The sequence below is a fragment of the Eptesicus fuscus genome, chromosome 2, assembly GCF_027574615.1.
Source record: "Eptesicus fuscus isolate TK198812 chromosome 2, DD_ASM_mEF_20220401, whole genome shotgun sequence".
Lineage (NCBI taxonomy): Eukaryota > Metazoa > Chordata > Mammalia > Chiroptera > Vespertilionidae > Eptesicus > Eptesicus fuscus.
Window position 1 is genome coordinate 30241687 of NC_072474.1, and position 27539 is coordinate 30269225.

General features: G+C 44.9%; 1 protein-coding gene across 1 annotated transcript in view; it reads right to left on the minus strand.

Moving 5' to 3' along the window:
• Positions 1–9906: 9906 nt before the first annotated feature.
• ITIH5 (inter-alpha-trypsin inhibitor heavy chain 5) overlaps positions 9907–27539 on the minus strand; it is an 87629-nt gene continuing 69996 nt past the window's right edge. The window contains exons 8-14 of the mRNA XM_028130937.2: positions 25287–25455; positions 22999–23308; positions 19691–20250; positions 16870–16923; positions 14893–15009; positions 12014–12391; positions 9907–10968 (exon numbers count right to left, since the gene is read on the minus strand). Of these exons, the coding sequence (XP_027986738.2) occupies positions 10670–10968; positions 12014–12391; positions 14893–15009; positions 16870–16923; positions 19691–20250; positions 22999–23308; positions 25287–25455 (1887 nt within the window). The 3' untranslated portion in view covers positions 9907–10669. The remainder of the gene's footprint in view (positions 10969–12013; positions 12392–14892; positions 15010–16869; positions 16924–19690; positions 20251–22998; positions 23309–25286; positions 25456–27539) is intronic.

Below are 27539 nucleotides of genomic sequence, written 5' to 3' on the forward strand. Positions count from 1 at the left end.
CCCCCACACATTTCCTCTGAGCCTCTGTAAGGGCACACTGCTGTCTGTCTTTTATAGGAATTAATTACATGACACATTATCTGCAGGGCGGGGAGGGAGGTCACCATGTCCCCTCCACATAGTTGGGGACAACCAAATATTAGTTAAATGAATGAAAAAGTGAATATGTTTGTTTTAAAGTACTTTCTCTTCTGGGAAAATTGCATGAACAATTAAAAATGCTATTATCCTACCTTATAATAGAGAAACATGCAAATTGACCGCACCTCCGCTATGCCCATGATTGGGCCTGCGAGAGGCTGGGGGCGGGACTCTGGGTGGCCTATCCAGCAGTTGAGAAGACCAAGTTGGCGGTGCCCAATCCTCTTAGTTCCGGGAGTCCCCGGGGCCGATCGCCACCCGGGCGGGCGTGGCTGGGCCGAGCCGGGCGCTACCCGGGGGTCCCCGGGGCCGATGGCCACCCTGGCCTAAATGGCTGGTGCTGAGAGGGATCAATGGGGCCGGCAGAAGGAGCGGGTGGTAGTTGACCACCAAGGGCATCTACAGCAGCCGGATGCAGAGCTCAGGTCCGAGTTCTCCAGGTTGGCCTCAGTGGGGTCCGCGTCGCACCCATAGTGGCCGAGTGGGGATGCTGGCATCGTAGCCCCAGCACAAGGCCAGCTTCCCAAGCCAGGCTGCGGAGGGAGGGAGGGCCTCTGGGCTGGGAGCACTCCCCCACCAAAGTGGACAGGGCACAGAGAGCGAGCAGCAGAGAGCTACTAGGGGTGGTGGGTGTGGTGGCCTGGCTTCCAAGAGGCTAGCTTCAGCTGCTGTGGCCTGCGCTGAGGTGGCTGGTGGTGGGGGCAACTGCGGGGGCGCATCCGAGGCTGGGGCACTGGGAGACGTGGGACTGCAGTCCAGAAAGCGAGGCTCCGGAGGATCTGGTCACCGACCCCCGGCATTGAAGTCGCCTCCTACAAGATGTATCCTAGCCTAGGTGTGTGGGAAGCAGGTTCAGGAACCTCTCCCTTTGCGGAGCCAGAGCTCAGGCCTGCCAGCGCCCCAGAGGAGACCCCCGCCAGGATCGGGGGCTTGACCAGTCTCTAAACCAGGGTGGCCATTAGCCCAGGCCTGCCAGCACCCCAGAGGAGACCCCCGCCAGGATCGGGGGCGTGACCGGCCTCCAAACCGCCCGCAGCCCTAGCCCAGGCCTGCCAGCACCCCAGAAGAGACCCCTGCCAGGATTGGGGTTATGGCCAGCCTTCAAACTGTGGCGGCCCCTAGCCCAAGGAGGCCTCCTGGCCAAGGACGCCTGAGTCTGTTCTTGACCTAGGGCCGGGCTCTCCCCACAAGGGACTCAGAAGCCGCCAGAGTCTAACTGCCAGTCTCTGGGAGTGCATCCACTGTCCACCAAAAAGTAGGGCCATCAAACCATTCAGTCTCAGTGCAGGCACAGGTCCGTGGCTGACGGGGTGGAGGCCAGACCAAAACAAAACAGCAGAAACACCCTGCCCACCTGGGCGGGTACTGCTGTAGTCCACGTGGCCTGGGCAGTGTAGAAAGTGCTACCTTCTCCCAGGTCCTGTGCTGGCACCCCCGCCTCGCTCACCCTCAAGCCCCCCTGAGTCCTGACAGCAAAGTGTGTGGGGCATTCTGCAGGAGTTGTGCCGTTCTGGGTGCTTTTGCCCAAAGACACACTTTGGAATGAATTCAGAGCCACATCTCATTTCCCATGAGACTGGAAGAACCATGTAAAAGGATTTTGACAAAAGCTTTCCACATCTCTGTTTATTCTTTTGAATCCATAAAACGACCTTAAAAAAAAGCATTCAGGCCACCTAAGAAAGAATGCACTTTCTGGCCAGAGCACGCAGGATTCTTTTGCCCAACAGGTTAAAGGGAGCAGAGCTGGCACAGTGGGAATGGCCCTGGTGCCCTATGAGGAGACCGGGGGAATGGGGTTGCCGTAATTCCATAAGCCTCTTGCCACCTTCTCCTTTGCAAACCACACCATCCAGATCCACCAGGACTGGAGGCAACTGGGAATCACAGCCGTGATTTGGGACAAGGTAAGCAAATCTTGAGGGGCCTCTGAAAACATCTGCAATTGATTATAAGACTGGTCTTTATTTAAAAAGAAATAAAAGAACAGCTTTGTTGAGATACAACCCATATACTGTACATGTCACCTAAAGTGTACAATGAACTGGTTTTTTAAAGTAAATTCAGAGTGGTACAACCATCACCATGCTCAATTTTTAAATATCTTCATGACCCATCCCCTCCAAAAAAAACTTCTACCCACTGGAATCACTTTCCTAATCATCTTCCCCAAAATAGATTGCACTTTAAAGGTGGGTAAAGGAAAGTTGAGGGAAGTTAAAACACTGCACAAAGGATATTGTAAGATGACAAAACCCAAAGTGAAGATCATGTGTTTTCTTTAAAAAATATATATATATAAAATTTCAGAAAGGGAGAGGGAGAGAGAGATAGAAACATCAATGATAAGAATCACTGATCAGCCGAAACCGGTTTGGCTCAGTGGATAGAGCGTCGGTCTGCGGACTGGAAGGTCCCAGGTTCGATTCCGGTTAAGGGCATGTACATTGGTTGCGGGCACATACCCCGGTGGGGGGTGTGCAGGAAGCAGCTGGTCGATGTTTCTCTCTCATCGATGTTTCTAGCTCTCTATCCCTCTCTGTGAAAAATCAATAAAATATATTAAAAAAAAAAAAAAAGAATCACTGATCAGCTGCCGCCCACAGGCCCCCTACTGGGGATTGAGCTTGAAACCCAGGCATGTGTGCCCCTGATCAGAATCAAACCTGGACTCTTCAGTCCACAGGACCGATGCTCTCTCCATTAAGCCAAACTGACCAGGGCCATGTGTTTTCTTCAAGTTCTGCGTGGTTGTAATGGTCTTCCGGACATCTTTCCAGACAAAGCCGCAGTGGCTACAAAGGCCAAGGCTCAGGCAGCCATAACCAGCTGCAGTGGCAGCAGCATTGGGGTTATGGGGGTGGTGCTTCCAGAGGGAGGCCAGACTGGGGGCCAAGGCACAGGCAGTTTGGGGTGATCAGGCTGATAGGGGAGGGCAAGGTAGGGGCAATCAGGCTGGCAGGAGATCAAGGTAGGGTCGAGCAGGCAGGCAGGCAGTGGGGTTAGGGACAATCAGGCAGGCAGGCAGGTGAGCAGTTCCGGATTGTGAGAGGGATGTCCGACTGCTGGAAGTTGGACATCCCCTGAGGGGTCCCAGATTGAAGAGGGTGCAGATTGGGCTGAGGGGCACACCCCCCACCCCCCCTCCCCCCAGTGCAGGAATTTCGTGCACCGGGCCTCTAGTCATTCAATAATATACAAAGTTTTGTATTATGTTTTCATTATAAGTTCTCAAAGTGTCCCATTTTTTGTTTTACAGGGAGACAGATGAAGAGATTGAAAAAAAAAAAATAGTTACCTCCATGTTGTATAGGAGATCTTCTAGTTTCTAGAGTATTCCAGGAGAATTTTTAGTTTCTAGAATATTCCTGGAATATGCTAAGCCTTCTTCCAAAGCAAATACACTGCCCTGTTGAGATAAGTCTTCAGGCTTTAAACTGCTTCTGCCTTCCCCTGGAAAGGTTTGTTTCTTCTGTAATATTCAGAACTTTCAGAATAGAATCTGGGTTTCAGCATTCTACAATATTTACAGAGCTTATGTTAAGTTCATGGCTGAAAGAGCCTGGCAATGTGAGGCAGACTTCCAGTAGGAAATATAACAGGAGAAAAGAGTGTATGTGTACCAGTTATATACTCATTCACACTGAAATATCTCATTATTGTATTTTTCTGTTGCCCTTATACATTTCATAAAATTATTTGTAAAAAGCATATTAAAATGTATTTATAATTAATGTTGTACTGATAGTTCAATGAAGTAATTTGATGATATATCAATAAACTTAGTGCATGTGATTTTCATCTTATATAACCAGAAATTCCCAGTGAGCAATCAGGACATTGAGCCTTTTCTTACACAAACACAGCTGTTGTTTTGAGAAAATAATATGATCAACAAAGAATTTTCAGGAAGAATGCTGTGTCAATAAAAATTAATTTTGACTTGGCCTATGAAATGTACCCAACACACACCCACATGCATGTGTGCGAACACACACACACACACACACACACACACACACATTTCCACCTTTATTTGCAACAATCAAAATTAAAAAGGACTGTGCTGGACCTTCTTCCTATCTTCTCAGATCACAAATTTCAAATCTTATATAGTAAAAGGGTAATATGCAAATTGTCCCCTTGACCGGGAGTTTGACCAGAGTTCGACCAGGCGGTGGGGCCAGCCCACCAACCGCCTGTGGCCTCTCCCCCCTGCCAGCCCAATCAGTCCCATCGTGTGGGCTGGCCGGACCCACCCATGCACAAATTCATGCACTGGGCCTCTAGTACTTATAATAAAATGGTAGACATTTTGAAGATGTAAAGTTTTGATTTTGTTCCTGAGTTTGAGATGATGACAGATTAACTAAAGGGAAGCATTCCAAGATAAGAAATCCACACTGCAGACTTATGTGCAGGAGCCTTCTATGCAGAGCCAGAGGATGGAGTCATGCAAGGGATGAGGTCTCTAAGGGAGAGAGTATAGGGTGGAAAGTGTAGAGGACGAAGGATGAACCTTTAGGTTAGGTCCACAGTTTGGTGGTAGGAAAGAAATTGAGCAAAGGAGACTAAAAAAAATTTTTTTTAAATCAAGAAACAAAGGGACCTAGCACTGTAAAAGAGGCCAATGTTGTCATGTGGTGAAGCTGAAGACACTGATAACTGGAAATGGACCTCAGGAATGGTAACATGATGTCTGAGAAACAGTTCCATTAGCACGGTGAAGACAGACGCTGAATCTGATGAGTTAAGCAACTGAGTAGGAGGTTAACAAAGAAAAATAAGGGTTTGAATACCAAGCACTACAGCAAGCCTGGCATAGAAATAAAAGAGAAAACAGAAGCCCAAGGGAGCCCAAGCAGAGACAATAGTCTCAGACCAGAGGAGACTTCTGGAATGATATGTGAAATCAAGAGAAAAGAACCTAGTGCGGAACAATAGTTTGGAGATTCTAGAATGAAAAGGAATAATTTAGGCAACTGCCCACAGGAAATGAGAATGGAGGGGATCTGGAATGAAGGTAGACAGTTTTACGTGAAAGAAAGGGGTATGATGGTGATAAAGCCATGTGATGATAGAGCCACGTTGATATGAGACAGTGAATGAGGGAGCTCTTGCAGTTTTCTCAACAAAATAGGGGGCAGCTTCCTGTGGAAAACTGAGGGTGAGGTGGCCTCGAAAGCTGAAGAAGAATACAGTGGCCGTCAAGGTCAATGCACTTTGGGAGAAAAGGATTTAGGTTTGCTGAATGCCAGTGGAGGCCCTGCTGACTGAACAGACCCCTGGGGGCGCTCTGTGACTTTCCCTAGACATTTTCTGTGTCCTAGGAGTGGGAGTAAAGGAAGCTTGTGATGAAGACAGATCTGGGACAAAGTCAAGGGAGGTAGAAACCTGGGATTCTACCGAGCATTATCCACTGTGGGTTCTCAGCAACTGCTGGATCTGCAGAGCAGTGTTTGAAACTGAGCAGACTAAGAAGACTGCTTCAATTCAGAAGATGTTCCCAGCTGCTTAACATTATAGAGAAAGTACTAGTGTATCATGTGGTTGCCTCTGCATGCACTCTTCTTTCTTGCAGCTTAACACTTTACATGTTGAGAGTGGTTCCCAACCCCCTTCCCACCTTCAATGCTGTGCCTGTCAATGCTCAGATAGCATTCCTCTGTCAAGTTCTCTTACAGGGTTCCCACACTCTGTGCCAGTCTTTGTATTCATTCTTTCTCCTCCTCAAAACTGTGAACCATGGTGGTATGGACTTTGTTTTCCTCTGAATCCATAGCTTTGGGACACTGTATCTAGAAATACACTGGAGTCACTGAATGAATCCTCTTGCATTTATTACTTGGAAGTTCAGGAAATATCTTTGTATGAAGGCAGAAGATTAAAATCACAAGACCTGAGAAGTTATCTCGTCAGTCCCTTTGTTTTATAGATGAAGAAGCCAAAACCCAGAGAGGTCGACTTCGAGCCCTTGAGACCAGGCGTTTGCTTGTTTTTAACACAGCCTCCCAGGGACATTTCACTCCTGCTCTGTCTGGTTTGGCTCTAGTCAGGTGCTGCACCACTCACCACTCAGAACTTAATATAGCTCAGTGGGAATCTGAGAAAGACCCATAGGACCACTCAGAACTGGAAATGGGATGCCAGAACCACAGGCTGGAGATGCCCCTTGAAAAGGAAAATGACCCAGAGCCAAATGGAATAAGTTCTGAGCAAGATGGTGTGCAAAGGACTGGCCTGATAAGAAGGTGATCAAACTTTGAGCTGCTAGAGTTCCAGAAAATAAGGTACTGAGAGGTTTAAGACACTTCTCTACTTATTTGACAGTTTTATAAAAGGCCAGGAATGGCTGCTGTACATTTACTGTTCTATATAGTAATTTGTGTGTCTTAACATTATTCTTCCAATGTCATTCATTACTCCATTTACATATATTTTTGTGTAATTCATAAATTCCTACAAACAAGTAGTGCAACCAGCATCATAAAGTTTTATTCTCTAGAGCCTTAACTCTGTTTTCACTAAAAACACAAACATGCCAATATGTTGTTTATTTTCCTATGTCATTCTCCTATGAATTTTGTTTAAGAAAAATGTCTCTTGAATGTGAACTACCTTGTACCCTACTTATTATTTTAAACTGACTAAAATAAATACTTATAGTTATATTTCTAAATGTTTGTTTAGCTGTGCTATTTTATTTGCCATTTATTTTAGGTGGATTGTGTTCTTCTGGCCTCAAGAGTCCTCCAAATTTAATAACAGCACTGTTTGTATACATTCTGTGGAGCTTGAGGAAATGAAAAGAACTCGTTTGTTGATTCAGTATCTTATTTGGCTCAAGCTGCTATATCAAGAATGCCACAGATTGGGAGGCTTAAACAACAAACATTCATTTCTCACAGTTCTAGAAGCTGAAAAATCCAAGATCAAGACCCAGTATGATGGCATGGTAGAAGGGTGAAAGGAGCTCTCTGGGTCTCTGTTATAAGGATACTAATCTTACTCACAAGGGCCCCACCCTCATGACCTCATCACCTCCGAAAGGCTCCAATTCATCACACAGGGGATTTGGGCTTTGACTTATGAATATGGGGGGGGACAAAAACCTTTAGTCCATAGCATTCACTTTAGTCAAGAGATAAATTTAAATAAATAAATTATTCCTGTCCCTAATCCACCTCTCATGAGGATACATGATTCAATTAAAGACTTAATGTTACTCCTGATAGAAACAAAGAGGTATTCTTCCCAACTCCCAGTGCCTGCCTAACAGTGGCCTGGCTGTGACAGAATGTCAAGATGGTAGATCCTCCCAAAAGCCCACTCCCTTGAGCCTGAAGTAGTATATCATCGAAAAGTCAAATGGAAGAATATTATGCACCCAGCACAGCTGGGTAGAGATTGTTCTGTCCATTTTAGTTGGGGAATGTAAAACTTTACATTAGGAGACCCTGAAAGATGACCCATCAAAAGCCATTCTTTTTAGATGCATGAGGGAATGGAAACCCAGAAATGAAGACTTTGAAGATCTTATCAATTATTATGACTTTTTAACAGTAGCTATGATGATAACATGAGATTTATGTCCTCTAATTGCAACGTATTTCCCAATCTTCTTCTTCTTCTTCTTCTTCTTCTTCTTCTTCTTCTTCTTCTTCTTCTTCTTCTTCTTCTTCTTCTTCTTTTCTTTTTTTTTTTTTCCTCACCCGAGGATATTTTTCCATTGATTTTTAGAATAAGTGGAAGGAAGAGGGAGAGACAGAGAGAGAAACATTGATGTGAGAGAGACACATTGATTGGTTGCCTCCTACACAGGCCCCAACCAGGGCTGGGGATCGAGCCTGCAACCAAGATACAAGCACTTGACTGAAATGGAACCCTGCACCCTTCAGTCCGCAGGCCAAAAGACTATCCACTGAACCAAACCGGCTAGGGCACATTGAACTTCTTATTTAGTTACCCTCCCTCAATTTATAAATGCTTAAGGAAAACAAATGATTGCCCCAATGGTGAAATTACATCAAAGCTGAGAGAAGCAGTTCTGGAGGTTCAGCCAGGCCTTCTTCTGAGTCTGTTACATAACATGGGAAAAATCACCCAACTTTGCCTTGCCTCAGCTTCCCCACCTGAGAAGAGGGTTCCTCCACTGCTCTGCATTGATGGTAAAAGAGCTTGCTATTCATGCACATGGCCAACAGAAAATACTACATTTTTCAAGTAAATTAAAAGGTCCTAACTATCAGATGGGTGTGGAGTTTCGAGCTCACATATATTACAGTCTCTGGCTGAAAGAGAACATTTAATAGTAAATACCTTTAGCAAAAAAAACAGGGGTACAACCGAAGAGAAGGAGAAAGAAAAGTGTGATTAAAAGAAAAGTAAAAACTTTAAAATAATAAAGCTCAACCTTGATACTTAAAAAATATATAGTTTTTTTCTAAGTAGGTGAGTAAGGGATGGTAGTCCACTGGAATTTTTGTCACTGTTCTTAGAAAAGCAGTAGTAACTGGGAATGTCTGGCAGTAGCCTCCTCTCCAGCTGAGGCCTGCACCTGGAACACAGATCACTGCTCCAAGTGCTAACTCAGCAGGCCAGCCTCTGGGCTCAAGGGTCATCTACCCAGCTGGGACTGAGATTATATAACAGGAAGGTCCCCATAGAGCGTGGACGGGCACTGGCTGGCCCTGGCTCATGCTCCTCCTCTTCCCCTGAGCTCTGAAATGTGGAAGCATCTGTCAGTCTAGGCAGGTGTCCTCACACCGCTGACATGGAAACAGGCAGCTAGTCTGGGAAGATGGGAGTAAGAAGTAACACAGCGGGCAGGCCATGGTCTGGTGGGTTCACGAAGAGGAGGGAGACTGAGACTCTGAGAGAGGACGGAAGAATCCCCCAGCACTAACTTAATCTCCTGGTCCGACAGGAACATGTGGAGATCGTTTTGCTGCTCATGGTTCCCATGGGAGGGCAAGTCTGATAAACAATTTTTGTAACTCTGATTTCCCTCGAAGTGCTAAGTATGCTTCCATATTTCATGAAAGCCTGCTCTGGAGTCAGTCCTGACTGGGAGAAACCACCTGTGAAGCAAAGGCCTTTATTTCATTCAGTCTCATATCTAAATATTCTATTTCTCTGACCCAAGCCTCTCTTTCTCGGTTGTTTGGCACAAGTGCCCCCTGCGTCCATCGGCATCCTGACTGTGCCCCTCCCTCAGTGAGGGTCAGGCTTCCTGAACGTTGGTGGTCCAGAGAAGAGCAAACTGAGCAAAAAGTGAGAACTGGTGATGAAGGCAGGAAACAAGGCTCTGATGTCACTAGCAGGCAGTGTCCCCTTGATAATATGAATGGGCTGCAAAGAGGGTGTCTACAATCAGAAGGCTGACGGTCACTGATTCTTGAAGCCACCTCTGATTTTAACCTTTCCCTTATGGGATCAGATGTGTCCTTGTTCTGGATACATCTGATCCCATAAGAGCTCCTTACTCATGTTGATTTCCTGGCTTTGCCTATTTGAGGTGTGGAAGGCGTCTTAGACTTTGCAAACATGTGCCCACTTCCTGCAGAGAACGCACAGGTTGATTCCTGCATGTCAGCTGCCAGACACTCCCTGTGCTGTGTCTCTCCCAGTCCAGCACTGGGAGAGCCTACTTTATTGCCTCCTGGAGGATCGGGAGCAAAGAAGGCTGCAATTATGATGAAGCAAAAGCTTTGCCATTTAACTGGCCAACCACCAGCACCAAGACAGGCAGGTAAAACACATCCATGCGGAGTTGTCCTCTTTATTATAAGCATTTAGCTTACTGGAATAAATAGGAGAATATCCATCGGCAAAGTAAAGCATTTTACATAACCCATTAGAAGGACATGGGTAGCTGCGATACAGGCTTTCTATTTTCAAATCAATTTTTTAATAAAAATGAAAACTAATTTTTAAGGGCAAGATATTATAGCAGAAGAAAATCTTCTCCTAAGAAAAGACTTAATCGTTTACAATGATCAAATCTCCATGCTATTTGTATGACCCGTGGCCTGGGCTCCATCGGAGGATCCCCTGAAGCAGAGGCTGGAGACCGTAGCAGTGCTAAGAGGAAGGATTCCTAAGCATTTATAAGGGGAAAAGCAGCGTGCCCAAACTTGGCTTTTTCCACAGAGAAAACAAACTTTGCAGCAACCTTACTTCAGCAGAGTTACTTTATGGCAGGCTATGAGATGGACAAGCCAGTTGGTATAAGACACAGACTTCTTGCTTTTAATCATGACCTTCCCCCCTTGATGCTACCATCTTTCCCTATAGGACATAAGGAGAGCATGTCAGGAGGAGGGAGCAGAGGAAATAACATTTCATTTCAGCTCCCTGATCCTACTCTTTGCTTAAGCTGATGTCAGACCTACAAGCCACCAGGGGCAGGCCAGGGGTTGCAGCTAACAGCCAAGAGATGGGGCATAGGCCAGCAATAAGAACCACACGATGGTGTCGCCAAGGGCCATTTCCCTGTCATGCACTCTTACATTAATGCACACTAGTGTCAGAGTCCCCTGGATAGTCCCAGGCCGAAGGTAGTCTCTGAGTCAAAAGGATGGGCTGCCAGGTAATCCTTGTATTCGCCATCGAGCAGCTGGGCGGCGTTCCTGGCAAACCAGCAGTCTATCTGCTCCTCCCCGTTGTAGATTTTCCTCTGTTTCCAGACCACCGGGACCTGGTGCCCTTTCACCTTGAGGACCGTTTCAGACTTCTCATCTGCCTTTGGGAATGGAGGACTAGTAGTGTTCTTGCTGAGCCTGGCAGGCTCCTCTGTGAGTCTGGCATCCTGGTTCAGGAACTGACCTGAATGGACAAGAGAAGCATCAGGTCTTAGTAGAGTGCAGGCCACATCGTGTAGGAAAAAAATCTGACATCGATTCAGGCCTTTAGTGATCAGCAAATGCACATGTGGTACCAAGAGGAAGGGGATTCATGATGTCAGAGATTGACTCCTAGCTGGATTCTGCCAGAAGCCACTCACGCCTTCTCCAGCATAAGTGAAAAAACACGTGTTTGGGGGTGTATGGAGAGAAGAGACCACATCTGGAATCTGCCCTCTTGCTGACGCTGGAAAGCTGCCTAACCAGCGAACAGAGATAACCAGAGTCTCTTACTGAGCTGGGAGGGCAAGAAGAGGGGCAGATAAATAGGGAAGAGTTTAGGCCTCCCCCTCTTTCCTCCCTGGTCGTAGCACCCTCCATACTAGGTTTGTGGACTGTACTGGGCCAAGGGTGCGGAAAGCAGTCAGTTCAATTGGTTCCTGAGACACATCATCAGAATTCCCCAGGTCAAGTGAGGACGTCGCTAAGGCCAAGGAGACCGGTCTGTGTCTGTCAGAGGGAGCTCACACTTGGCAGGCAGGCGCCACAGAAATGCGTTCAGCTCAAGTGCCAGGAAATCCTGCTTTCTAAACCGAGCCCGGCAGTGCTGGCTCTTTACTTGTGGGCAAGGAGCCCACACGAAACTGCACGTCAAAGAAAGCCAGTCCAAACGGACAGCCTGCTGCTGCTCACGCAAGGTGGGAGGCTGCTATGGAGGAATCGCCATGGCGCACGGGTGCTGGGCTGTGGACGGCCCCTTCTTTGTATCTCCTTGCTGAGAGTGAGGAACCAGAGGATCACTCCCAATTTCTTTGCTCACTTTCCCAGAAGGCCAGTGAGTGATAATTAGTTTATAAAGCCCACTCCTATTCCAGAAAGTTACGAGAAGGCCAGAAATACAACTTTTGTGACATATGTAAAGACCAGCTTCCCACTGAATGTCTCCATCAAGCTAACGCTACTGGCAGCACCGGTTCATTCAGAGCCGAGGGCTCTCCTCGGACCCCGCGGGAAGAGCAGCTGCTTACCTAACAGTCCATGGCAGCTGCCGGAAAGGCCTTTGCTGCTGGAGATGTAGAAACCCAGGTGGTCGCGCTGGTAGGGGGCTGGCTTTTTGTAGAGGTGAATGAGGATGACGAAGGCAATGGTGCCCTGGATGGTGACGGTGACGTTGGCATTGGCAGACACTGACACCTCCAGCCCCCGACGCCCCACTACCGTGCTCCGGTTGCAGGGGAGGACCAGCCTGTCCCCGCCATCCAGGATGACCCTGTGCGGTGTGATCTCCAGGTACGACCTCTCGGGCTTGTTGACGAGGATGGTGATGGTGCGGAAGTAGGTGCGTTGTTTCTTGTGGCCGTTGGGAGGAGCAGGGGCCCCGATTAACGCTCCGTTCACCGTCACACCTAAAGGCGGAGGGGAAGAGAGCAATGGTTGGAAAAACTATCCTACTTTCATGCTAAAGGCATCTGATCAAAATTTCCTTCCTCCTCCGGCCTTATCCTTGTAGCTCTCGCACCATGAACTTTCACTCTCAAGTAGAGGCCACTCAGTGCCTGCGGAATGAGTGAAGAAATGAGTGAATGTATGAAGTTAGGAGGGAATTTCTTCCCCATGTTGGACCAGTATCTCAGGGAAGGGGAAGGATGATGTAGGTTTGGGTCAAGATATAATAAGGATTAACAGATTGTGTTCATTCTGGTATTTCTTTCATTCTAGGGACAAAGAGACATACAGTATTTCTTATCTACCAGTTGCCACTGATCCTGATTTGGAGATGCTGTGATGCCATGAGCAGTGTGGTATAATGCAAAGGTTAGAGTTATGCTTAGTCCACAACTCAAGTTCTTCTACCTTCTAGGTGTGCACCTCTGGACAAGTCACTTTAAAACACTGAGCCTCAATGTCCTCATGTCGAAAAGGGGGCATGAAACCTAACAGGACTGTGGTGAGGTTCACAGGAGGTGGAATATGTGCAAGCTGCCAATGGCCAGCAAATAGAACTTTTTTTTTTTTCACTTCGCCATAATGAACACACAGCAACTTTACTAGACCTGAGTGAGGCGTGTGAGCCAGACCCCTAGCAATAGGTGCTGTCCAGACAGATGGCAATTCTACATCAGATGTTTGGGGCTGAATTAGATCATGTACATCAAGTGTATTTTGCTCTCAGCAAAGACGCAATTTGCATTAATAAAATATTGTTATATAATTAACTCTCGTTTTCTCTGCTTTGGGGATAATCTTCCCCTACATCTTGACTAGCAACTTCTTGGACATCCCAGGAGAAAACTGCTTTCTCTGGGCCAAGGGGTAGGGGGAAGGAAAAAGCTCAGCATGAGCGGAGATCAAGTATTTCCGCCTTAAGGCTCCAAGCATCTTCCACGGAGCTTCCCATCCTGGACACACATTGAACACAGGAATGAGAGAATGGCTCAGGGATAGGAGGGGGAGGCAGGGCCAGGGAGGGCACAGTTAGGCCCTATCTCACTCCTGAGCCTTTTGGAGTTACAAAAAAAGCTGAGATTTTGTTCTAAGGCTAGGAAGGCCTGTAAGAGAGCAAGGTCGGTGAGGAGCCTAAAATCAAACATTACATAACTCCCTCATCTGTGTCAGCCTGCTGCGGGGCCCGCTGTCACCTAGCCTTCCAAGAAACTCATTTTCTTAGAACTGAGAAATGCCAGAATGTCGACTGCAAAGCTTGTCCTCCAAAGTTGGGCTGCGTGGCTGTCCACATCGCCATCCTGAGGCACTGTTACCTGCCTGTAACGAAAGAAGCTTTTTGTTGTTATTGTTCATTATAATCCTCACTGGAGGGCATGCTTATTGATTTTAGAGAGAGGGGAAGAGAGGGAGGGAGGGAGAGAGGGAAAGAAAAACATCGATGTGAGAGAGAAACATCGACTGTTGTTGCCTCCTGTACATGCCCTGACTAGGAATCGAATCTGAAATCCTAGTATGTGCCCTGACTGAGAATGGAACCCGAAACCTTTTGGTGCACAGAATGACACTCCAACCAACTGAGGCACATGGGCCAGGGCCGAGAGAAGCTTTTTATATACCAATCTCTTTTACGTGGTCCCTCTACGGAACGAAGGGGATCAGAGCCATTCTTACACCTATGTTCTCTGTACACAAAACCGAGTAATTAACATGGGGCTTAACATGCTTATCTCTGCTTTGGGGATAATCTTCCCCTACATCTTGACTAGCAACTTCTTGGACATCCCAGGAGAAAACTGCTTTCTCTGGGCCAAGGGGTAGGGGGAAGGAAAAAGCTCAGCATGAGCGGAGATCAAGTATTTCCGCCTTAAGGCTCCAAGCATCTTCCACGGAGCTTCCCATCCTGGACACACATTGAACACAGGAAAAAGCTAAATAAATAATGGAACAGAAGTTGTTTTGAAAACATACAAGTGCTATACGAATTCATGATATATTATTGTTATTATGTCTTTCCATCTTAGTCATGGAGGAGCTGAGGTAAATGAATTTAGAACATCGCACCAGCACAGTTTTTGAATGGAAAGACATAATAACAATAATATATCATGAATTCGTATAGCACTTGTATGTTTTCAAAACAACTTCTGTTCCATTATTTAATTAAATCTCTACAATAGACTGGTGAGACCAGTACATGAGTATCACTGTTTTACAGAAGAGGCAACAAGAACTCTCTAGTTGAGTAGTCAAGGCCACAAAATTAGTTAAGTCAGAGAGCAGGATTTCCAATGCATGTCTTCCTGCCTTCAAGCCCAGCACACAGTCTAATTCCTTTACTCACCAACAATCCTCATTGAGCATCTGTGAGGAGCCCCTTATATATACATCCACCTTCAGAACAGAGGAGACATGATGTCTACCTGGCTCTTTCCCAGAGGCCGCAACAGAGGGCAGAACTTACCAGAGTCTGTGTGATCAGAGACCAGCCTTAGGATGTCCCCGGGCTGCCCATCAATGTTGAAACAGACAGTGAGCTTGCTTAAGGGGAAATCCACAACAAAATGGGGGTCTCCATCCGCTGCAGAGCAGGAAAACACAGGAGAAAACAGAAAGAAAAGACACTTACTGAGTGCCTTCCATGTGTAATACTCTTTTATATTTCCCCAGGTATTGCTTATTTGATCCTGTCAATGATCCTGAATGTCCAAATGAGAAAGATGTCTGGGAGGTGAAGTCACTCACCAAAGTTATGTAGTTAGTACACGGTAAAGTAAGGATTTGAATTCAGGTCCCCAAAATTCAAATATAATGCTCCCTTTCACCACACCTTGGCCAAACACAGACAACTAAGCTTTGAGAGGTAAGTGGGAAACAGAAATGAAAGAGGGTTATTACAATATTAGAGGCCCAGTGCACGAATTCATGCACCAGTGGGGTCCCTTGGCCTGGCCTGTGGGATTGAGCAGGAACTAGCTCTCTGACATCCCCCAAGGGGTCCTGGATTGTGAGAGGGCTTGGGCCAGGCTGAGGGACCCCATCAGTGCACAATCGGGGTCAGGGAGGGACGCAGGATGTTGGCCAGGTTGAGGGACCCCCACCAGTGCATGATCGGAGCCAGGGAGGGACCATGGGAGGGCTCCAGGGCATGTCCAGCCCATCTCACTCAGTCCTGATCAGCCAGACCCCCACAGCAAGCTAACCTACTGGTCAGAGCATCTGCCCCTTGGTGGTCAATATATGTCATAGTGACTGGTCAACCGGTTGACTGTCTGTCCCCTGGTGGTCAGTGTACATCATAGCAAGCGGTTGGATGGCCTTAGCATATCATTAGCATATTTGCTTTGATTGGTTGAACAAATGACCAGACACTTAGCATAGTAGGCTTTTATTATATAGGATACCCCCTCTATTATGGAGCCTGCTTTCTTCAATTTCCATTGTGACACCAATCATTTCCTTTCTCCTTTGACCACCAAGTGGAGAGTGCCATGGCACTAGGGACATTCATAGTGCCAGATGCGCACAAGCCTTGCCCGACAGTAGTAACAACCAAGCCTAGCAGAGGGCTGGTGACAAGTGAAGGACACAGAGTCAGCAGGAACATAGCTAAGTGACAGCTCTCTGAGAGTTTCTTAGGCTCACACCACATCATTTCTCCTCAACTCATCCAAATCCCTTTACAAGGAAAGATGTTGCTTACAAAACCTAGAGGAGAAAGTCATTACTCCACGTGCATCCAAGAGAAAGGTTTTCTTGCATCCATCAAGCACGTGTATGTCCAAAGGAATTGCATTCTCTCCACTGGAGACTGGGTTTCCTATTCACACAGCTCATCCTGAGGATGTCCCTGGTTTTAGGAACATGCACATCCAGTACAACAGCAGCAAGACTTACAAAGAGATGCGCGCATTTTAAGAATCCAACCCAGCCTTTGTGTTGTTATCTCATCTGGATTTTTATTATAATTCCAGAAAATTGGCCAAAGGAAATTTTACGGTATTTTTATCTATTCTTCCCTCTAAACCAGGGATTAAAAATAATAAAATAATTTTTGTAAAGCCTGCATGCCACATATATTTGTAATACCAGAAGCTCAAGCACTGGTATTACAAATATAATAAAAAAAAAAAAGCACACATGCTTCAGATCTCTAAAACAAATGTCTTTTAAACTCCACAATGATGAGACTGTGATTCTGCTACGCATCCTTCCATCGGGGCTGTTGCCAGGCTCCTGGGACTGTTATCCACGGTGCTTATGTAACAGTTTAATGATGATCTTAGTTCTCAGAACTGCCTCACGCTGCTGACTTGGTCTAAGAATATGGGTTCCGGTGTCACATTTCTATGAGCTAGTATTTTAACTGGCTTCAGGGCATTCCTGGTTGTCCACTTTCTAAACATATAAACTTGCAAATCACATACATTGTTTTCCTTACCTGATGTTCTGGAAACTTTAATTCTTGGATTATATGGTTTCTTGAGAGTAGATCCTATAAAAGAAAGGAGAATAGCAACCACTGTTATTCATTAAAGAGGATGAAGTGAGGGGTACAGAGAGGAGAGTATTGAGATGAGTAAAATATAGCTTTCAAAAAGTAAAAATATCACTTTTAACCTTTCAAATACATTCGTAGCAATTTAAAAACATCACCTGTTGTTTTTTTTTTGTTTTCCCACCTGTTTGTGTGTTTTTTAATGGCTTATACTATACATGCTGAGTCGTATCTTGCTTTTTTTCAGGTTGGACCAAATGCTTAAAAGGGCAACAATTCTATAATCCAGGCACAATAAACATTCAAATTTTAGTCTGGGAATCAGTATTCCTGCATTCCTTGTCTTAAAAAGTTAAAAGTAACTTTTACCCCTGGATCACCATTTAAGACAAGGAATGCAGGACTACTGATCACCATTTAAGACACCATTGTGTGACCCTTTGTGTATTCAGAGCTCTTAACATATAGTATCTTGTTTGACACCATCAGCAACTTTGAGGGATGATTTAAAGAAGGAGCTTGGCCTCACAACACACAAATGAAGGTGCAACAAGTGGAGGCTTAATCACTTTATGCTTTTATAAATTAGATAATTGTCTTTTTGTCTGTGATTTCTGTGCATATACTGAGGGGAATATTCCATCTTAATTCAGGTGTAGTTATAGGAGGAGGGAAAAAGCACATTTGTTTAATGGTCCAGAATTTCAGATTTGCAGGATGAAAAAGTTCTGTCAATCAGTTTCACAACATCAATATACTGAACGCTACTGAACTATACACTTACAAATTGTTAAGAAGGTAAATTTTATGTAATGTGTTTTTGTGCCATACTTAAAAAAAGCACACAGAAAAATGCAAAAATGTAAAAGGAAATTAGAATCCAGTGTCTATTGTTATGTGTGTAAACACAATCCATAAAGCAGCAGGCAAAAATAAATAATCAATTAAAGAATAACCTAAAAGTAAATTAATTTCTACAAATAAAATAACATTAATATCTTATTTCAAATTGTTTGTATTAACAAAATTATGCCCCTCTTAACTAACGTTTGCCCCTCCCAGAAATTAAAGATCAAAGTATCTCAATGTTTCTACGTGTCCCTATCTTTCCCGCACTGGTCCCTGGCCAGCAGGACCCGGGCAGAATCAGGCAGACCACAGGGAAGCAACTTCTCAATTTAGATGGCTGCTGTGAGAAGCCTTGGTGAGTGGCAGCTACCACAGACACTCAAAAAAGAAAAAAGAAATAAATAAAAACTCATCAGAGCTTTAAGAAAACAAAGATTGTCTTGAGTACTAACTTACACTTCAGGAAAATTCAATTCCAAACAATTTTTTTGAGCTATTAGTTGGTTATTTCTTCATATGGCTATTTCATAGCATCACACAATTTGCTTTTCATCAGAACTAAAATTGCACTAGTTTTGCCAAAATAAGCTCTACCCTTTCTAAAAAAGCAACACATCACTTTTAACCTCTACATCAGGGTCTGACCTTTTCAATAAATGTCTAGTTCTACATTCCTCAAGGGGAGGAATTCTAAACATTTGTTGAACTCTCATATGTGCCAAAGACTTTACACATTCAATCCTTGCAATGGCCCTTCATGGAAATTATTATCTACATTTAACAGGAGAGGGAATAGAAGCTCAGAGAGGTTCAGAAACTTGCTGAACCTCACAGCTGATCAGGAGGGCTGGTGAGCTGAAAGTCAGCTCTTTCTGGATTCTAAACTTATGCTCTCTTCACCACACCTAGTGCTTCTCAGAGTTTTGGGGCGGAGGGCGGCGGGGAGTTATATATTTTTCTTGATTTTAGAGAGGAAGAGAGAGAGAGAGAAACATCAATGATGAGAATCACTGATTGGCTGCCTCCTGCACACCCCCTACTGGGGATTGAGCCCAAAACCCAGGCATGTTCCCTGACCAGGGACTCGAACTAGTGACCTCCTGGATCATAGGTCAATGCCCAACAACTGAGTCACACCAGCTGGGCTCTTCTAGGAGTTTAGAGTGTGAGGAATAAATGAGACAGCATTTGCAGGTCCAGGGGTAATATCAGTTCCCCCTCCTGAGGAGATGTGAACTTGACAGAAATTTAATGAAAATGTTACACATAAAAAAAAAAAAAAAGCCGTTTTCCAAAAACAGATACTACTGAGAATGTAATCCTTAGTTTTGGTTGAACTAATTTTCTTTTCCACTTCCTGTTCTCCTTGCTACTATTTCCCCCATCAAAATGTCGCTGAGACTTTAGACAGTTACTATTTAGAGTCTGAGTGACACGTATATAAAGGGTGAATTCTCTCAGGAATCAGGAAATCAGTTCTCACCTATGTTCTCAGGAAAGTAAATCCAGCATACACATAAAATGATATAACTCTGAAGTACTTAAATATGTGGAAAGGCACTTAAGGAGTGAACATGTGTCTATTTGTTTGTTCATCTTGGTGCCTCCAATAATGACTGGAAAATGTTAGGCACTCAATATTGATGATTGATGGATGGATGAATTTCACCAGGCAACCTTTCTGAGACAACTGCCACCCTCTCTAATGTCTCTACAGAGATCCACAGTTTATAACAGAACAAACACAATAATTGAACACACGCCCTGAAAACTCGGAACTGCTTGTGGGGTTATTGCTTATAAAAATTATAATGCCACAGAATAAAACAGACTCCTGCTGAGGTGGCCTTGCCTGAGAAGGAGGTAGAAAGGACATGTTAGGCTCCTACATTTGGCCATCCCTGGAGTTGGTTACCTGGCTGCAGGTTGGAGCCTTGCAGACTCTGCATCACTGTCTCAGGCCCTGTTGCAGCAGACATGCCATGGCTGTCCTCCAGCTTCCTTGTCTGCAGTGTGGATTTCTTCAACTTCATGGAGGTGAACGGGGTGAGGAAGCGAGAGTTCACGGCCAGAGCCTGGGCCTTCTGCCTCAGTCGCTCCTTCTCCTGCTCATCATCATTCTGCAGCCAGGAATTCAGCAGCTCCTTTACGGTCAGGTAGCTCCAGAGACGCTCAAGGTGGTTGGGGTCCTTCTCGCCATCACCCTTGGGCCTGGCGCTTCCTATGACATCATTCCCCACCTTCTGGGTTCCCACAGGCACATCTGTCTTCAGTATGACAAATTTCTTACTGTTGCTGGCCCTGACTTCCACGTGCAGTCGATCTATCTTCTTGTCCATCAGCTTCCCAGCAATGATGATCTCTGAGCCATTGAAGTAGTTGGGGAAGAGGGTTCTGGTAGCCTGTTCCACGACGCTGGGTGGGTAATTGATGTGAATGTCAGAGAGCAGAGGGGTCCTGATCTCATCATAGAACCTGGAGTAAAGGAAGAGAGTGAAAGAGAGAGAGAGAGAGAGAGAGAGAGAGAGAGAGAGAGAGAGAGAGAGTCAGGATCCAGCCCTGACTGCAGGCAGCACAGGTCCTAAAGGAAATCGTGGGCTGTTGGAAGGGTGAACTTAATCTTAGAAGCAATCAAATCCAACTTCTACCAGCAGAACAATGCTCATAGAAGGTTATGCAACAGAAGCTTGAACACCACTGGTGATCAAGAACTATGCCTCACTACACTTCCACCTCTCTTTCAACTGCTCAGAGGAGGAGGAGGAACCTCCTTGTAGTAGATCACAGTCTTCTCCCTGAAATTGCCACCCACTGGTCTCACTTTTGCCTTTGGAGCAGCATAGCATGAATTAGCATAATCTATCTTCAACATAACAGCCATTTAGGGGCGTGGCAAACACTGCTCCTAGGCGTCATCTCTATGCAGTCTAATCAATTCCCAGTTTCATGAACTTGTCTTCAGAGGACATGATTTCAAGGTTCCATAACCACTCTCGGTAACTTTCCTTTGTACACACCTAAGTTTCTCAAAGGGCCTCTTAAAACATTTTTCTTAGAACCAAACACATGTTGCAGATATGCTTTAATAAGCACATTATACTTGAGAAATCTGACCTTGACCTTGCCACTATGCTTTTGTGTAAAGCAGCATTTGCTTACATTAGCTTTTCTTCTAGTTACATCACAAGCTTGCTACTTTTTGCATAAAGAGACAATTAAAATCCCTTTCCAAAAATCTAAAAAGCATAGGCTGGGCATTAGACTTCCACCTCAGCTATTTACTTGCTGTATGTCTTGGGACACATAACTTAACTTCTCTAACTTCAGTTTCTTCCTCTATAAAATTGGAACATTAATAGTAACTACTTTGGTAGACTACTAACTGTCTCCCCAGACCCAGTCTCCCCTTCTTCCATAATAAATTAGTTTTAATTTGATGATGCCCATCCAGCTACAAACTACATTTCTTAGCCTCTATTGTGGCCAAATATGGCCATATTCTCCCTAATGGAATATGAGTGGAAGCAATATGCTTAACTTCTGTAATTCTTGCGTAAAACAGAATGGCTTGCTCTGGCTTTCTTTTCCTTCCCCACTCTTAGTGCTGGAATACAGAAGTCATTGTGACCTCATTTCAACCTTGCAGTTAAGAACAACATCTAAGGGGTGTAGAGTGGTAAAATGGAAGGAACCTGAGTCTCTGAATGACCTCATGGAGCCAAACTGAGCTGTCCAGACTGTTACAGGAGAAAGTCATCTGCATGTCAGCTTAGCCTTTACCCTAATATACCCACTTTTAGGATTTCTGCCTATAGAAATGTCTGTCATATTATAAGTTCTCAATAAATGTTGGGTAGTCACAATATTTTTAGTAGTATGGCAGTGCAGTCAGTTTGTTTCAATGTACTGTATTGCTTTTGCTTATGGACACATTATTTTTTTTAAATGCATTAGATTCTCCCTCTTTTAATGTAGTTTTGAATGATTTTGAAAATGTGGGAAGCTAATCTGTGTTTTTATTTAAATCTTGACAAAAATGCTGGGTAAACAATGGTGGCTAGCTGCATCCCAAGGAACTATCTTTATTTTCCATCTTATAGACCTCTAATTAGATTTATCACTAATGAATATTCTTTGATTATGGCTGTTAAATACCTATAAAGGTACCTGAAGCTCCCTTTTTCTTTTAAGTAACTACTATTTGTGCCACAAAGTGGATTAAAGCAATAGTGCTGAGCTGGGAATCATTATGTCATTGAATCAACAGCAAAGTTATACCCCATGTTGGCAACATGATATCAAAGGGAAGGCACTGAACTGAATTAGAAGACCTCACTTCTAGCTTCTTTTCCACCTCTCTTTCTCTCTCTCTCTCTTTCTCTCTTTCTCTATGATCTGTGCCCTCTCACAATCCAGGACACATTGGGGGATGTTAGAGAGCCAGTTTTGACCCAATCCCCACTGGCCAAGCCAAGGGATGCCACATGCACGAATCCATGCACCAGGCCTCTAGTATGCATATAAGAGCTTTGGTTAAACTCTTCCCGCCCTCCCCCCTCTTCCCTTCCCTCCGAGATTCATCAGCCTATTCCATGTTTCCATGCCTGTAGTTTCTGCTCCTGCGTTGAGCGTGTGCCCCTGGTGGTCATTGAGTGTCATAGCTAACAGCTGGTCGGCCAGTCAGCCAGTCACTTAGTCTTTTATATATATAGATATGATTGGGGCCTAGTGTCAAATTGTCATTTTGCTTCCAAATAAAAATATGATAATTTTAATTACTACTCAACATGGAGATAACTACTCCTCCTAGCTACTGAAGAGGGTGGAATTAGAATGAATATAGCAGGAAGTGCTTTGAAATGTCAAGAATTGTAATCAGAATAGCTAGTTGAATACCTAACATGTGATAGCCATTCTGCCAATATTTTACACAGGTTTTCTCATTAAATTCTGTCAACTGACCATAATCCTCACTCTATAATGAGGGAACTTAAAATCTTGCCTAAAGTCATAAAACATAACCAGAATTTGCAGCCAGACTTGCCTAATGGATTTCAAACCCCATTATGACATCTCCCAGTGTAATGAGTTATGGTCATTTCCAGTAGACTCAAGGCTAAGGTGCAGCAAACCATTCTCATTTCTGAGTCTCTCGTAAAACCCAACCCTTAATCCCCTTCTGAGAGCCTCTCATAATTATCCCAAGAAGACAGACAAACAGACCCAATGAGCTGTGAGCCCGCATCCTCCTCCTCGTGAACGCGCCGTGTGAGGCCACAGTTCTCCAGCGACAGTTTCTCCAGCAGCTTGAAGTCCACGTCATTCCCAATGCCAATGGTGAAAATGCAGATTTGGCCTCGGGCGGCCTCCTTAGTGTTGTTGAGAATCTTTAGGGTGTGGGTCTCCCCGACAGTGGGTTTCCCATCCGTCAGGAAGATGATGAGGGACACGGTGCGGTCTCCAATGTCATTGTGAGCCACGTAGTTGTTGAGCAGCCTGATGCCCCTCTGCAGGGCCCCATTGATGTCTGTGCCTGTGGGACCAAAGCAGGACAGCTCAAGCTTGTGTTCGTCTCCTTAACCGGGCTGCACATTCATGGCTGTGGGTTACTCACAACTGTTCAAGACTCAGCAGGAGTGACGTGTGGAGAGGGGAGGAAGAAGCCCCCAGGCATATGGGGTGATTTTAGGTTACACGGCCTGTCTAGAAACTTGGCAACTGTTTGCTAAGTATTTTAAACATTTTAACTCATTTTATCCTAATAAAATGAGGATAATAACAACTGCATTTATTATCCCCATTTAACAAGTGAGGAAATGGAGGCCTAGAGAGATTAAATGACTTGTGGATGGTGGAGCTGGATCCAAATCCAGCAATCTGACTTCAGAAACTATGCTCCCAACCCTGATGTTCCACGTCTTTGAGAGGAGCAGATTTATTTTCTGTCCACCTGCAGAGGTTGGGGCAATGAAGTGCCAAGAAAAAATAAAGGGAACCATAAGGTTTCTAAGGTTTGGATTCCAAAATAACGTAAGACACACCAACCGTTTGCTAAAGCTTTATCCCCACCTCCACATAACATTTTAATTATAATGTGAATGTAACATACATATGTCAGGGACTATGCTAGAAGCTGGGGGATATACAAAGATGAAGAGTTTCTCTCATCAAGGACTATACAGCCTTGTCAACTTCCTGCCGTAGATCAATGCTATAATATTGCATTAAATCTAACCTAGTATTTCTCCCATCAATTGGTAAAAGAGTTCCTAAATATCATGTGGTGGAGACTGGTAGGAAACCCCATTGTAAGTCAAAGTTCAGTCCAAGCAAGATAAAGTTCCAAATGAAATTCATGTGGGAAATCAGAACTTTGACTTGGAGAGGAAATGATGAATCTAAGACAGATGGAAACTCTCAATGGAAGAAGACTGAACTGGACGTGTCATGGGTTTCCAGATGACCACCAAAGCAGAATAACTGAGACAACAAGTAATGGTGTCTCTGTGAACAGCCTTTAAGAAAGTGGGGAGGGCCCTGGCCAGTGTGGCTCAGTGGGTTGGAGTGTCATCCTATGCATGGAAAGGCTGTGGGTCTGATTCCTGGTCAGGGCACAAACCTAGGTTGAGGGATCAGTCCTGTGTGGGGTGTGAACAGGAGGCAACCGATTTATGTTTCTCTCTCACATCAATGTCTCTCGCTTTCGCTCTCTCTCCCTTCTCCTCTCTCTAAAATTAATAAACATATACTCAGGTGGGGCTTTGAAAAAAGAAGAAAGAAAGGAAAAAAGGAGGGAGTGGTCAGGATCAGTTCCAACAAACACTCCAATATTGAGCACCTGTCATGTGTCCATTGCATTAATGATGAAGTTGACACCACGAGTAAGACCCAGGCCCTGAGCTGAAGGAACTTACATCAAGCACAGCTGGGTAACATTATCATACTGCTCTGATAACCTAGTTTTCTTAGAATTATGTATGACCTTTCCCCTCCTCTGCACACTAACCTGGCACCAAAGTGTGCAGAGACTCGGAGCCCATCACACTTCCCATCCACGGCCTCTCGCCGGCCCCTGGGATTCCTGCTCTGCTCATGTTTCAGCCCCGCCGAAGGGACTAAGGTGCGGTGGCGCAGTCCCACCTGCTGCTTCCTAAGGTGCTAAGATTCAAGCACACAACACACTGCCTCACCTAGTTGGCTTTAATCCCACACCCTAAAACAATTTACAAGTCCGGCTTCATTGCTCGGGATCCGTGAGATAAACCAGGAAAGGCTCCAAACCCTATCAGGTATTTCCCCCCATAACTTACCTGACCATCTTAGTCCAGGCCTGGAAGAGGAGAATTTACAGAATCGGTGTTCAGAGAAACCTAAGCTTCTGGGAAAGTGCTCAGCTGTTATCTCCTTTCCTGTGATAGCTTCGGCATTCAAATCCTCGTCTCTTGGCAGAAAATTTAGCTACTCACTTATTATCACGTCAAGCTGATGTGAAAAGAAGGACTCATATTTACCTCCGGTGGGCGACATGTGGTGAATGTAGACTTTGCCGTCTCTGATATTGTTGGGAGTCACTGATACCAAATGATCCTTCCACACTTTGATCCGGTTGGAAAATCCAATGATATTGAAGTGATCCTGGGGTCGGAGGTCATGGAGGATTGTGAAGAGGGCATCCTTGGTCTAGGCAAACGCAAAACCAAAATCAGTCACATCAACTGCATTAGTCCACATGTCCCCTGACTTAGAAACTGCGCACCCTGCACAAAGTCAGGATTAAAATTAACTGCTGACTATGTAAAGGGCACTTGGATAAATGTCCAAGTAACAATTATTTGCTTTATATCTATTTCCCTTACTATATTGTAAGTGCTTTATAGGCACGTTCCACTCATCTTTGTAAACTCACGACATTCAGGAGGTACTAGAAAGATTTAGTGAGTGACTGAATAAATGAATGGGCAGACATTTCATTAATTAGAAGATCAAAAGTACAAATAAAAAATGCTGTAGGAATTTTAAAAAGTGAAAAAACTGGGCCTGAGTGACATTAGGAAACTTCACTGAGAAGCAGGAGTATGAGGTGTAAAGGAACTGGGTAACGTGACAGCGAGGGAGGGCATTCTGCAAGGAGCAAAGAAGACAAAGAAGATGGTTCAAGCAAAGCAAAGAGGTGATACAGGTGAGCCTGGACGTGCTGAGTGGATAAGAGGTATGGGAAAGAGACATGACTTGTGGAAAGAAAAGAAAGACCATATGAAACTGAAAACAGAAAAGTCCTAGAAGCCTGGCTAAGAGTTTCTAAAATAATCAACGCTGTGTTGAAAGAAAGCACTGCCTTCTCTAAACAGCATTGTTGTTAGTCATTTAAAGAGATTCATGATATGAAGCAAGGAGGCCTCATTACATAATTGCCTTAACACTGACATCTGGCACCTTTTACAGGGATTAAGAGCACAGTCTGGGTTTGACCCTAGATCATCACGTATCTCTGGGTGGCCCTGGGGCACTGGGTAGTAAGTCCTATCACTATCCTTTCGCACTGTGCCTAAGTTATCCCACCTGTAAAAGCAAAACAGTAATAGTGCCACCTCATCAGGTTGTCATGAGGATTAAATCAGTTACTATCAGAAAGTATTCATAACAGGGCCAGGCACACAGTAAGTTATACACGTGTTTGCTCATACTTGCTGGTGGGTGGGGAGTAGCAGAATCAAAGAGAAAGAGTAACATCTTCTAAGGAAATATATGTTTACCTTGAAAATATTTTTTAGGTCTTTTCCCAGATTCTATTAGCCTTTGCTTTATAACCAGCTCAGTCAGTGCTGCCTCCTCACGCTGCACTTCCCCTCTGTGAAACAGTCATGACTTCTTTTCCCTTCTGAATGTTCCCTCTCCCTCTCCCTAGTCTTACTCTTCAATCCTGTATCCAACTGCTCACTCTAACATCCCTTCGTCCAACCCTCGGATGTCATAGGAACCTCAAAACCCACTCTAGAAAACTAACCTGGATGTACTTATTTTTAAATCTGTATATTACATTCTTTTAGTAAACTTACAGAGTTTGTAGCCTGAGCAAACAGATGTTCGCTTAACATTCTCCTTGTAGATCCTAACTGAGTGAATGAAGTTGTGCCTCAATTTCCCCCATGTCTTCATTCCCAGGTCGAGAAAGCAGTGGAGTGTAATGGGATCATTCGCAGCATAATAATGATGACATTGGCAGCTAACTTTTCCTGGGAGCCTCTTACTCCCCAGGTATTATGCCAAGTGCCAGACCTTTCCATATGATGATGTGATGGACCCATTTAATCCTCCCACAACCCATCCGACGTAGAGTGAGTATTAATATTCCCATTTTACAGGCGAAGCGGCTGAGGAATGAAAGAGTTAATTAAGCATCACGCCCTATGGGAGCCGGGATGAAGATCCAGGAAGTCAGACTCCAGGGCCAACTCTGACACCAGCAGCAGTGGAATCTCAGCCCCAGGATGCTGGCGCTGAGCGGGCTCTGAGTTATACCCCTTACAATGGGCAGCTCATTTTGGGATTCCTTCCAGGTCCCTGCATATGGACGGGCTCTGCTTATTTCTTTGTTTCTTTCTCTTGGTTTCTGGCAGCAATTAATGGATTCATTTCCTATAACATCCTTGCAGAAAGCATCCACCCAGGGATGAGAACAAAGAACCCATTTTATTAAATTCATCCTCACATCCTACAGAGGGTTTGTCCCGCCCACCTCCCCCCCCCCCCCCCCCCCTACACAC